General features: G+C 36.4%; 1 protein-coding gene across 2 annotated transcripts in view; it reads right to left on the bottom strand.

Annotated features, from left to right (window-relative positions):
* SECISBP2L (SECIS binding protein 2 like) overlaps positions 1 to 11,740 on the bottom strand; it is a 50,944-nt gene extending 39,204 nt beyond the window's left edge. For both annotated transcript variants that reach the window (XM_069483891.1, XM_069483902.1), the window contains exons 1-3: positions 11,570 to 11,740; positions 3,482 to 3,660; positions 1,065 to 1,389 (exon numbers count right to left, since the gene is read on the bottom strand). In XM_069483891.1, the coding sequence (XP_069339992.1) occupies positions 1,065 to 1,389; positions 3,482 to 3,660; positions 11,570 to 11,593 (528 nt within the window). In that variant the 5' untranslated portion in view covers positions 11,594 to 11,740. The remainder of the gene's footprint in view (positions 1 to 1,064; positions 1,390 to 3,481; positions 3,661 to 11,569) is intronic.
* Between the last annotated feature and the right edge of the window lie 645 nt (positions 11,741 to 12,385).

Below are 12,385 nucleotides of genomic sequence, written 5' to 3'. Positions count from 1 at the left end.
CTTTAACTTCCTAAGTTGAAGTGCTAGAAATGCATTCTGAGAAATCATGTTCCTTCAACATCTGGAAATTATACACTGTTATCTTATTTCCAGTACTTTTTTTTTTCATTCTCAGAATTCCCAAAAGGATTTCCCTGACCCAGAGTGTTTCCATGAACAAAGACTAAAAGCTTTTCAAAGTAACCTCTGCTACTTGTTTGTATTTTAATTTGTAAAAATTATGCCAGGAGGCAGCAGACTTTTCACTGAAGGCTAATGGAATCCAGCGAAAGCATTAACTCTTTGACGATACACTCATTAAGATGCATCTAAGAAGTCATTCTTCTATCAGCTCAAAAGTGCTGACTAGAACCATGGTTTTTATTCTGATTAGCTTTGATATTAAGGCCTCAATGGCTAAATAGCCTTTTAAGTAAAAAACAGTTATCTAAAATGAAATCTTAATGTTCTTGTGATTTCAAGGCCATCATTTTTTTTTATTTAGTTAAAAAGCTGGTCCTGAATAAAAGCAGTTTCACGTATTTATCTTTCATTTTCTTTAGCCCTAGGACACTCTTTGTTCATACAATACTAAAACACCTCTTAAATAACAAAGTGCTATTCCTACTAAAAATTCACAGGCTGGAAAAAAATGAAGTTGAAGGGATCTAACGAACCACAAATGTTCTTTTCCATAGTATCTCCTTCTGACTTCTGAAGACTGAAATATCTTGAAGTGTAACAGCCATTCAACATGGCCAGTATAGGATCCACACTAACTACTTTTATGAATGTTGATGTCACCATGCACTTTAAATCACTACATTAAAATAATCTGGAAATATTTCTGTATGTTTATATAAAACTCTCGGAAGGAACATGAATATGACTGTAAATCATATCCCAATCAAGAATGAGTAACAATAAGTAACACAGAAAAAATTATTTTACAAAAAATATAGCCTTGACCATTGTACATTAGTGAACAAAATGTTTTATAGTAAATTCAGCACTGAAGGTCAACCAATACAAGTAGGAAATTACTTATACTAGTATTAACAACAGAATCAAAACCAGACACTTACTTTTGGTATCACAGGTCCTCTGTTACTGTTTCTGCTTCGATGACTGGACAGTGGGAAGACCTGTCCAAGCTGATGTGGACGCTCAGTGCATTCTGTGCTTATAGCATTTACAGTATTTGCAGTCTGAAAGGTATTGGAGTATGGCGTAGGAAAAGGATGATAGAAACCCATAACTTGTGCACATGGTGCTGGCATCAGCTGATAATATGTATACTCTGTAGAAACAGGTGGCTGAGCAGATATAATGGGGTAGGCAAGGTATGGTCCAGTGGGGTTTGGATTGGGCTGCTGCCATCGTATATCATTGTTATATAAAGGAAACTGTCTGCAAAATCAAATCAAAAAAGAACAAATCTATTGACAAGTCTAAAAATTATACTAAAGCAAAATCTCTTAACTCATTAACTTAAAAGAAAAAAACAGTACATAACAGTACCTTTGTAATTCTTGGAAAGGGGACAAAACTAATATCATCTCTGTTATAATCAGAGGTCACTATGTACACATAATAACAATTTAAGTGATAGTATAAAGGAATCCAACCTAATGGTTTCACAGCATTCCACATAGCATTATTTGTAACAGTCCTCAACCTCCTCAAAGTATTTCTGCCCAAAAGTTAAACACCTAACTCCTGGATCTGCCAACAACAGTAGTCCAAAGTTCCCACCCAATATTCACAACTGTCACAGGCTTCTGCAAAAAAACAGAATCAGGTGATCATTGCGTAAGGTGATCATTACATAGGGTGGTTTAATTCCTCCACCTCTCATTCTTCAGCTCATCTCCGGGCCTCCTACTCCTCTTCCCATATTCTCCTAACCACTTGGCTAAGTCCAGCTCTTTTCCTGGCTCTCCTCCTTGGCAATGGAAGCAGGCCTCAGGTCCAAGGGAAAAAAGAGAAGCAAGCCTGTCCACTAACATCCTATCCTCAGCAGTAGAGCTTCTTCTAGTGCAGCTCATATAAAGCACCAGCAAAATTCTGTCTCAGCAGCCACCTTACCAAAGGTGGCTGCTGATAAATATGAGGTCCTAGGGAGTGGAGGTGAAGCATAGAGCTTTTCTTCACCGCTCCCATGACAAAGCAAAATGGAATAACGTTCACGACCATATTCCTAAAAATATTTTAAAAATAATCTGCTGGCTGGCTTACTCATGAATTCCCAAAGACTATTTGGTAAAGCCAGAAAACAAATTAAATTTATCATATTGTACACTTGGCTGTTTTGCCAAGTATAAAAATAGTATTAAGTTTAGTTTATGAATCACCTCACATATCATCCAATACAGGTCAAAAATTTTTAATACAATGCTAACTGCAATTAAAAATGATCTCTTAGTTTCTACTGTTTGTCCGGCCCCCAAAACTCTCTTATTAAGAGTCTCATAATAGTATTTTGAATATTCAGTATTTGAGAAAGTTTAGTGGTCTCATGTATCATGCATACAGAATTTCTCAAAGAATGTGTGCTGGCACACTAGTGTGCCACAATGGGTTATAGATGTGTAGAAATATTGATTGCCTCAGCTCTCAGGGATAGTTGGACAGAGCCCAGAGCCAACAGCTGCCTCCTCCATTTATCTCACAGTGCTAGAGAAATAAAATTTCTTCAAAAAAGCTGAAACTACTTTTATACAGCAATAAAATGAATTACATCAATGAAGGGCTAAGCAGGGTTAGAAAGCCTATCCTAAGTTATACCCTAACCACTAGGTCACACATTATCTGAATTGCAAGCATTTTGCTAAACCACCCTGTGACCATGGCACAGACACTAAATTTAAACTAAAATCAGAGTCTAGCAATAAATGCTAGGGCCAGGCACGGTAGCTCACACCTGTAATCCCAGCACTTTGGGAAGACAAGGTGGGAGGATCAATTGAGCCCAAGTGTTTGGGACCAGCCTGAGCAACATAGTGTGACCCCATCTCTACCAAAAAAAAAAAAAAAAAAAAAACAGCTGGGCATGGTGGTGCATGCTGTACTTCCAGCTACTCGGGAGGCTGAGGCAGGAGGATCACTTCTTGAGCCCAGGAGTTTGAGGTTACAGTGAGTTATGATGATACCACTGTACTCTAGCCTGGACAACAGAGCAAGACTCTGTCTCAAAAGAAGAAAAAAAGGTTTCTGTTCACCTCTTTCTGAATATTTCATTCCTCCCTTTGGGTTGATTTATTTCAAATAAATTTCAATGACTTAATATAGGAGATATACATATCCAAAGAACTCCATTTCCTCTTAGAAAGAATGAGAAAATGATCCATGTGAACAATTCTCAAATTTTACATTAGTTGGTTTTATTTACTCCTCTTAAAAAAACAGAGAAATGGTTAACGTTTAAAAGTTAAAATGAAGTGTGCTTTGCCAACTTCTAAACACTCCCCCCCCAAAAAAAAGAAAATAATAAACAAATTACCTATTGGACTGGTTTTCCTGCACAAATGGATAACAAGTAATCAGGTAGCTGGGAATTGGAGTTGGTTCTATACCAGAAACACTTCCATTATCATTCGGGAGAGCCATAGGGATCATAAATGTATCAGGATTCTTCTTCTGGGGAATAAACGGCTCTACCTCAGCTGATAGCTTGACATTCTTCAAAGAGAAAGTAGAATACATTAACAACAAATGAGCAAGCAACTTAATACAAATTTACAATTTAACAACAGAAGAGTAGGCCTTTACAAACAGTAACTGGGTCTCTTCTCAGTACTCACAAGACATCCAAAAGGAACAGCAATGTCAGTGTAAAATAACTGAATGATCAAGTTATTTAGACAAAGCCATCAAATAAAATAAGGAAAAACTTATCAAAGGTTACTATATTTCAATAAAATCACTTATGTTATCAAAGCTGTTAAAACAATTCAGAGTACAAGGAAGTCATATCTCAGGGCCTAAAAATAAAGTTGGTAGTAAGAAATGTAGCTCTTCAGACAAAACAATGTGGTTTTAACTAATTTTGTTAGGGGAAAAAAATCAGAGTTCTGAATAATAATTATATTTGAATAGTCTAAAAAATAGTCTATTTCTGTTTATTTCAGGAAATTAGATTAGTATCATTAAATTAAAAGGAAGAAAAATGTCTAAGATGAAAAAATACCCAAGGAGAAAAAACTTATGGTTCACAGTTAACTGGGGAAAAAAATAAGAATTAACTTCAGTTTCTCAGTAGACATCTCAGCAAACTAAAATAATCCATTAATATGTAGCCCACTTTAGTTTACCTTGTATCTCTTCTTATAAAAAATCTACAGAGAGTTAAAAGACATAAAAAACTATAGATAGTATTTAGGGATGCATATATGAATGATAAAAACTATAAAGAAAAGTAAAAAACGTCCATAAAAGTCAGGATAGGAATTACTCTTAGGAAAGAGGGCGCTGTAATTTAGGAAACACCTGGAGAGCTTCTGGGGTGCTGGACAAACTTCTATATCCAAACTGGGTAAAACTTACAAGGTGTACACCTTATAATGATTTATTAAGCTGTATATTGGTTTTACATAGTTTGCTGTGTAGTTAACAACAAATTTTAACATTTTAAATTATAAGAAAAAATTTATAGGTACATTCTGCAAGGGCAGAATATTAAAAACCACATAAATATTATAATCTAAAAAGATATTAAACACTTTTAAATAAAACCAGTAAATGAAATAGAAGCCAACATTTTAACCATTCAAAACAATTACCTTCAAAGCAATGGTCCTAACCAGAACTTTTTTTTTTTTGAGACAGAGTCTCACTCTGTTGCCCAGGCTAGAGTGAGTGCCGTGGCGTCAGCCTAGCTCACAGCAACCTCAAACTCCTGAGCTCAAGCGATCCTCCTGTCTCAGCCTCCCGAGTAGCTGGGACTACAGGCATGAGCCACCATGCCCGGCTAATTTTTTCTATATATATTTTTAGCTGTCCATATAATTTCTTTCTATTTTTAGTAGAGATGGGGTCTCGCTCTTGCTCAGGCTGGTCTCGAACTCCTGAGCTCAAACGATCCACCCACCTCGGCCTCCCAGAGTGCTAGGATTACAGGCGTGAGCCACCACGCCCGGCCCAAGAACTTTTTCCTAAAAACCCCTCTAGGGTGATATTTATTAGAAGCTCCCTCCAAAGCATAGTTGTCAAAATAAATTTCAGGCATGTTTCTCACAATAGTTAGTAAGGAATCCAAGAAAATCTAAACACAAGACTTGATATGCTCAACATAGAGCCCTCATTCAGAAAAATTAAGTTCTCTAAAAACACCACCCTGTAGATCAGAAATGCTTATTAAAAAGGTGGGGCGGGAGACAAAATCTGAACTACACAGCAGTATTAATTCAATATCCTACTTCCCTGATTTAACTTTGAGGTCTACAGTTGTACATTAACCAAATCTCAAGTAGATAAACTACAGTAATAATACTTATAAATATTTGTGAACTGAAGTTGGTTCCTTGAATTTTAACATGAGAGGCGTGGCTGGGCACGGTGGCTTACAACTGTGATCCTAGCACTCAGGGAGGCTGAGGCGGGAGGATTGCTTGAACCAGGAGTTCAATACCAGCCTGAGCAAGAGTGAGACCCCCTCTCTACCAAAAACAGAAAAAATTAGTTGGGCGTGGCACGTGCCTGTAGTCCCAGCTACTCGGGAGGCTGAGGCAGGATGATAGCTTGAGCCCAGGAGTTTGAGGTTGCTGTGAGCTAGGCTGCTGCCTCAGCACTATAGCCCAGGCAATAGACCGAGACTCTAGTCTCAAAAAAAAAAAAAAAAAGAGAGTGAGAGGCAAAAACACCTTCACACACTAATAATATGTTAGTAATTTTCACTCAGTAATATTCATTAGAATCCAAACTTATTTACATAAGGCATAATATATCAAAATAATAAATGTTTCCTCAATTAGGAAAAGAAAAGCTGAGTTAGCTTTCAACAATAATGCAATGATAATAGAAACGTGCTTTATACAGTTCATACATATGCATAAGAAGAGAGGAATCTCAAATCCCATTTTAACTGCACGAAAAATATGCTTATTATTTCCCTTAAAAATTAAGAAGTCCCTTTGAACATATGAGAACTTGCTGAACAGTTTTGTAAATCTGGACTAGGAGACATTAGGTTTTTGTTTTAAAGCAAGAAATACAGGCACATCAAATTATCAGTCTAAAATGAAAAAGGAATCATAATAATGTAATTATACATAAATAATTTAAAAATAACATGTTTCCCGACCTTTCCCCCACAACAATACCAACTCATAAATTACTCTGGTAGCAAATTCAAATTTTTGCTCAGGTCAAAAGTTGCAAAGATTTCACTGTACTTTACAAAAAAGAGTTTTATAAACTTAAGCAACCCCACTGTTGAAAAGGTGTCAACCATAATTTATAACTAATGTCTGCACATATACATAGCATATACCTTTAAATATTAAAGTTTGTATTGGTTTTATTCTAAGTGCAATTCTAGATACCAGAGTTCAACAATAAAACTCACAAACACTGAAATGACTCTTTGTTTTTAGCAACAAAAAAAAAAAAAAAAAGAGAGAGAGAAGCTGCTATAATCAACAGCTGCACAAACAGAAGATGTCACTAGTAGGAACAGACTGGCAAACTTTCTCCTATAGTTACAACTCTGTATAGTTTCAAAAGTTGTTTACTGTGACTTTGGGGCCTTCCGTATCATACATCAAAATGCAGCATCTCTTGTTCTCAGGCCTGAAAAGCAATGTTAAGATCCCAAACTATTCATAAAATTAATAAAGCCCATATAGTTAACATGTTAAGTAAGCAACAGATTCTGGCAAGATTTTAATTATATTAGTATAGAAATCAAAGAAACATGTCTTGCATAGTGGACAATAAAATGTTATTTTTTAAATTTAAAAAATTAGATTAGTTACTTCATACATTATTCCTCAGTTTGAATTTTGTGTTTTAGTCTCTCTACTTTTGCCAAGATCTACTTTTTAGGGATCAGACATTTTATACTAGGGAGTTGTCTCCATAAAGAAAATAAATATGCAATAAGTCTAAATTATACTGAAAAAAGTCTAATCCTTGTACTATTATTTGCTTAAGAAAAAAACAACTATCTAATAGCAAAATTATCTTTCAGAAATTTCAGAATTTTCCAAATTAATGAAAAAACTATAATCCCAGAAACATATCTTTGAAAAAATATTTAAGCAGTTTCATACTTATTTTTAATTTGGGGTATATTAAAGCAAATGTCAGTAAATAAAATACCTCGGATGTGAATAATCTAGAAAACTCAAGGATTTATCAGAGCATGAAACTATAAACACTTGTTTAAAAGTATTTATTAGACAAATGCAATCAGATCATTGAGAGCCTATATAATTCAACAAATATGCATTGAGCATATGTTCTGGAAAGAGCACTATACTAGAGTGATCTGGAAAAAATGGGCAAACATTACTACAAAACACACAGCAGAGAATGTACACTAAATTCCTTAGAGATGAAACCTCCAGAAGAATGCAAATAATTTTCCCAGATTAAGCAGCAAAAAAAAATGACACCCACTTAAAAAACAAAACTGAAGTTAGAACATAATGAGACACTCTCCCACAGTGAAACTCTAGAGTATGTACCACACACCCACAGAAAAAATATGACCATGGAAACCCTTAGCATACATTCTATGCTAAGGTAAAAATATGATATCTCAAACATTAAGATATTTTACATCTCATGGCCAAAGATAAAACATCTTCTGAGAGAAAATCCTATTAATGCTTAAGAAATAACTGATGGTTATATATTGTTTTCTGATTAGAATGGTGTATATTTACTAATAAAATAAACCACTTGCCAAAAAAAAACTGCAGTTGTTATATGTGTAAGTTTTGCAACACTCCAGAAATACCGAGGAAAAAAAATCAAAGTATTTAACTTAGACTCTACTCGCTTGCTTTGCCATCCATACATTTTCCTCTTTTACTTAAAACAAACCAAATCTAATACTTTTAAAATCTGATGGTACTTTTTTTTAAAAAACAGCTTTCTAAATTTAATATTAGTTTCTGGTTTATCTAGTCTATTAATTTCTATTTTTTATATTTATTATTTTCTCTCTTCCATTGATGAAGTTTCCCCCTTAAGCTTTTACCTTGTATGATTAATTTTTATTTTCCTTTTAAACTGTTTAACAATGAAGTTATATATGACTATGCATTTGCCTCAGAGTATAGCTTCAGCCACATCCCATAGGTTTTCATATGTGATATTTTATTACTTTTTCAATAATGTATCATTCTACTTTTTATTTTCTCTTTGCTGTAAAGGCTTGAAAATGTCTTTTTTAATGTCCAAATGGTATTTTCTTTAAATGAACATGTATGTATTATATTAGTTTTTGACTGTAAAAGCATTGTTTTTAAAATCTGATAAGATAGGTAATTTACTTATATCCATATATAAAGGCCAACTATAAGTATTACAGAATAATAAACACTTTCTAGTAACTTATTTAGAATACATTTAGTTTGGAGCACTGATATTTGAAGTTTATAAATTATTTACAGAAAACAATAATAAGCCAATTTTTCAACCTTATTGAACAGCACAGTTGCATGAAATCATTACATGTTTTTCTAAGAATTAAAGAAATTAATAACCTATAACTTTGTAAATTCTTTTAAAAGAACTTATCTAATGCTAATATACTAAAATTAAGCCAACATTCAAATTATTTGTGATAACACACAAAAAATTGTGAACCTCAAGTGTTCTGTCACTTCTAAGCCCATTGTTTACTTTAAAAAATCTCAAAACACTGTTCCAAATTTCCTAAAAATAGAAACACTAAGCCTTATAAACAAAATGAACTCCATGATTTATTCTTCACATCCCTTTACACAAGCTTTTGTTTCTAAGGGAAAAAATGCATTATACCAAGTAATAGCTGTTCTTAAAACATTCTGGCAGTTAAAATTAAGCTACTTGTTTTGATTAAATACAGAGAATACTCTGTAAAAGAGAACGCTGAAAGAGAATACTCCTAAGATTCTCTTCTGGTTATAACGTTCTTTCAAATAGTCATTATTGCAATTAAGATTATCCAGTTACTGTATTCCCAGTAACTTACTTTGTAAAATTTTGATCAACATAGACAAAATTTATCTTTTTATAAAAAGATTTAATATATAAAAAAGAGGTAATTTGCAAGAACAGCAACATGAATGCCTTCAACCAAAAAAAGTTAGATTTTTTTTTAAGTTACACTTGTGAAATACCCCAAGGATTTAATTGGGTTAAGATGAAATGCAAAAGGTCTTCTGTATTAAGTAGTAGTTTTTAAAAATCAAACTTGTATGAATTCCTAACCAGTACAATGCTATAATGAGTAAGTTTTAATGGTGTAGGCATTTCTAGAAATTCTGAACATAAGTCAACACCGGTTTAAAAGGAAAAAATGAACACTTTGTGAAGAAAAAACAAAAATTCAGCACAGCCATTACATTATGGTATACTGGAAAGAATCAAGAGTCCACAAAGTTGAGAAATCTCAGTCCCTTATCTACCATTAAGTTAATGGTTCTTAGCCTTCCTTTGAGAATATGATAAAAATAATGGAGTCTTGCCCCAGAAAAACGCACATATAAAATGAAGCACACTCCTTCCAGGTCATCCATGCACCCCTGAATTACCTGCCTACGCATTAACTAGGCAAAGTCACATCACTTTTCTGGATCTCTTTTCTGAGTGCATGGGAGAGTGAAAGAATTTCAAGTTATTCTTTCATTTAGGGTTAAGGCTGAGGAACAGGCAGAAGGTACTAGAAGAAAAAAAGTCTTCAACAGAAAATCCTTTTTCATGATTTTTTCTAGTTCTCAAATTTCTACAAGGTTTTAATAGGTTGTTGACTTTGGAAAGACAGCATGAACGAGGAAGAGGCTCTCTAGCTTAAATAATTTGCTCATAGTACTTGCTGCTAAGATAATCACACACAAATAACTATGCTAAAAGTTACCATCTAAATAGTTAATTACATTTCCTCTAGGATGAAAGGAACCATAAGTATACATATGGTAGCATTAATGGTTACAGTTCTGGCATCATGGTGAAGGACCAAAATGTCGAACCCCTTCATTAGCAGTAACGCATATACAAGGAAATGATTCAAGGAAAATTCCTATTTATTTGTCAGGCTTTTAAATCTCAGGTATTTTTGATAGATACTTTTAGAAGTTTTTTTTTTTTTTAATTAAATTCGATTTAGGCTGCATATAGAATACTATGGGTCACAAGAAAGCCTATGTGTACTGCCCAAAAGGCTCCACATCACTTTTGCTTTAGTGATTACATGTACTGTTTTATAAAACTTGTTTGTGTCTTCAGAGTTATATTCATATAAAGCTTTTTGTTTTTTTAATTAAAGCTTGTGTAAAATCAAATACACACAACTAGGAAGCTGTGCTTTGCCTGCGAAGAGTCAGATTTCAAAATCAAAACCAGCTCCAACTAAATATGGACATATACAGGTTTTGGGAAATCTTATTTTATTTAATCAAGTGCTAATAACTCATTTGTAAATTTAATTGGCAAAAATTACTAAACTTTCTTCTGCCTTCATCTATTTGCTTAATTCATTACTGTGCAAGCCCTTAAAGGAAGGGAACAGAGAGTGAACAAACTTAAGACTTGAAATTAAGGGATTTCCTAGAGATCTTAAGAGCGGTAGTACTGGAGAAAAAAAAATTATTATTTGAGATATTTTTTTATAACGTCATTATCCCTGCCTCCCAGCACTTACTAATACGGATAATCAAGAAACTGATGCAATGAAAAACAAAACAGAGCACGAATAGGACTACTCTGAGAATATGAAAACGGGCTCAGAAAAGAACTCATGCTCCTACACCCTCAGAACATAAGCTCCATTTTTAAAAAACACTAACTACAATTTTTGCAAAATAATAGGATAAACAGTCAAGGGGAAACCGTGGTATTATTTCTTAAAAGGAACACCTCCCTAAAGCCGGTGCAAAAACAATGCTCAACTGAACGTAGATCTAAAAGGCCCACGATTCCCCTTCATCTGTAGTTATATTACACATTCTCGGACGGTCTTTCTGGGTGAGAAGCCTTCAAAACGCCTTTCCACCTTGAAAACACATTCCAGAACTGGAAGGAATGGGGGGAGGGGGAAGATTTGCTGGAAGTTACAGGCCCTCCTCCCGGTTGAGCACGGACAACTTGGAGCCTCTGGCCCTTTTCACCAAGCAGGGGAAGAGAGGCAACGGTGAGCCCCCAGCCCGAGGGGTAAACAGGGCTGGAAAAGCCTCCAAGCCCAAGGCAGCAGCTGGAACAATGCAGAAGAGCGGGGTGCAGCCAGGCTCCCGGGCAAGAGGTGGGCGGTGGGGGGCCTCCGACCGCAGGAACCCGAAGGCTGTGGCTGCCCGAGTCTCACGCTCGGAGACCTGGGCTCGGCCTGGGAGCAAGCAGCGACCCCCAACCCCCAGACCGACCGGCCCTGCCCCAGCCCGCGTACCTGGTCTGTGGGGGCTCGGTCCATGGCGCCTCCAGCCGCAGCGGGCCCGCGCTAGTTGGTGTAGTAAGCGCCTTGGGCCGCTTTCTCCATGGCCCCCCGCTCGGGTCCAGATTGGGTTCCGGACCTCCGCCCCTATCTAGCTGGTCGCGACACCGAGTTGGCTACGCCACTGGCCGAAGAGGCGGCTCCAGCTCCGGGAGATGGAGGCGGCGGTGGCAGCCTTGGGGAGGGATCATCTGGGACGGAAGCCGAGGAGAGCCCTAATAGGCGAGAGGCGTAGTCGGAAATGGAGGCGCACGGAAGGGAAAGGAAGGGGGAGGAGGCACCGAGGGGCAGTGGGCGGAGTGACGGCAAATGGCCTGAGCGAGTGTAGGAGGACCCCAGGGTGGCCTAGAGGCTGAGGAGCAGGTGCCCCGAACCACACTCCACGCCTGGACTGTTAAACTGGAGGAGTTTCGGGCCGCTTGGGTCCCAGGACACCCGGGACCTCAGAGACCTCTTCAGGATCCGAAACCACCTCTTAGTGATGTGGGAAGAGCTTTTAGCTACCCACTGTACATATGCTCCTTCCTTATGTTACTCAAATAAAGGGAGTCATGGCTATAAAGGAATGAGAATACGATAAAAATAACGGAGTCTTGCCCCAGAAAAAAAAAATGCATATATGAAATGCACAGACAGAATGGCTGGAAAAAGGTCCGTTAGGAAGCTCCACAAATACTTATTGATTAGTTAATTCATAGTCCAGGTCCAGGACCCACCTCTAGGCTCACCTTGCCCATCTCAGGACCCTTCATTTTACCCAGTATCTGTATA

Source organism: Eulemur rufifrons, chromosome 2 (assembly GCF_041146395.1).
Source record: "Eulemur rufifrons isolate Redbay chromosome 2, OSU_ERuf_1, whole genome shotgun sequence".
NCBI classification, from domain to species: domain Eukaryota; kingdom Metazoa; phylum Chordata; class Mammalia; order Primates; family Lemuridae; genus Eulemur; species Eulemur rufifrons.
The sequence above is the reverse complement of the archived record's forward strand: the minus strand, read 5'-3'. Positions and strand labels throughout refer to the sequence as shown.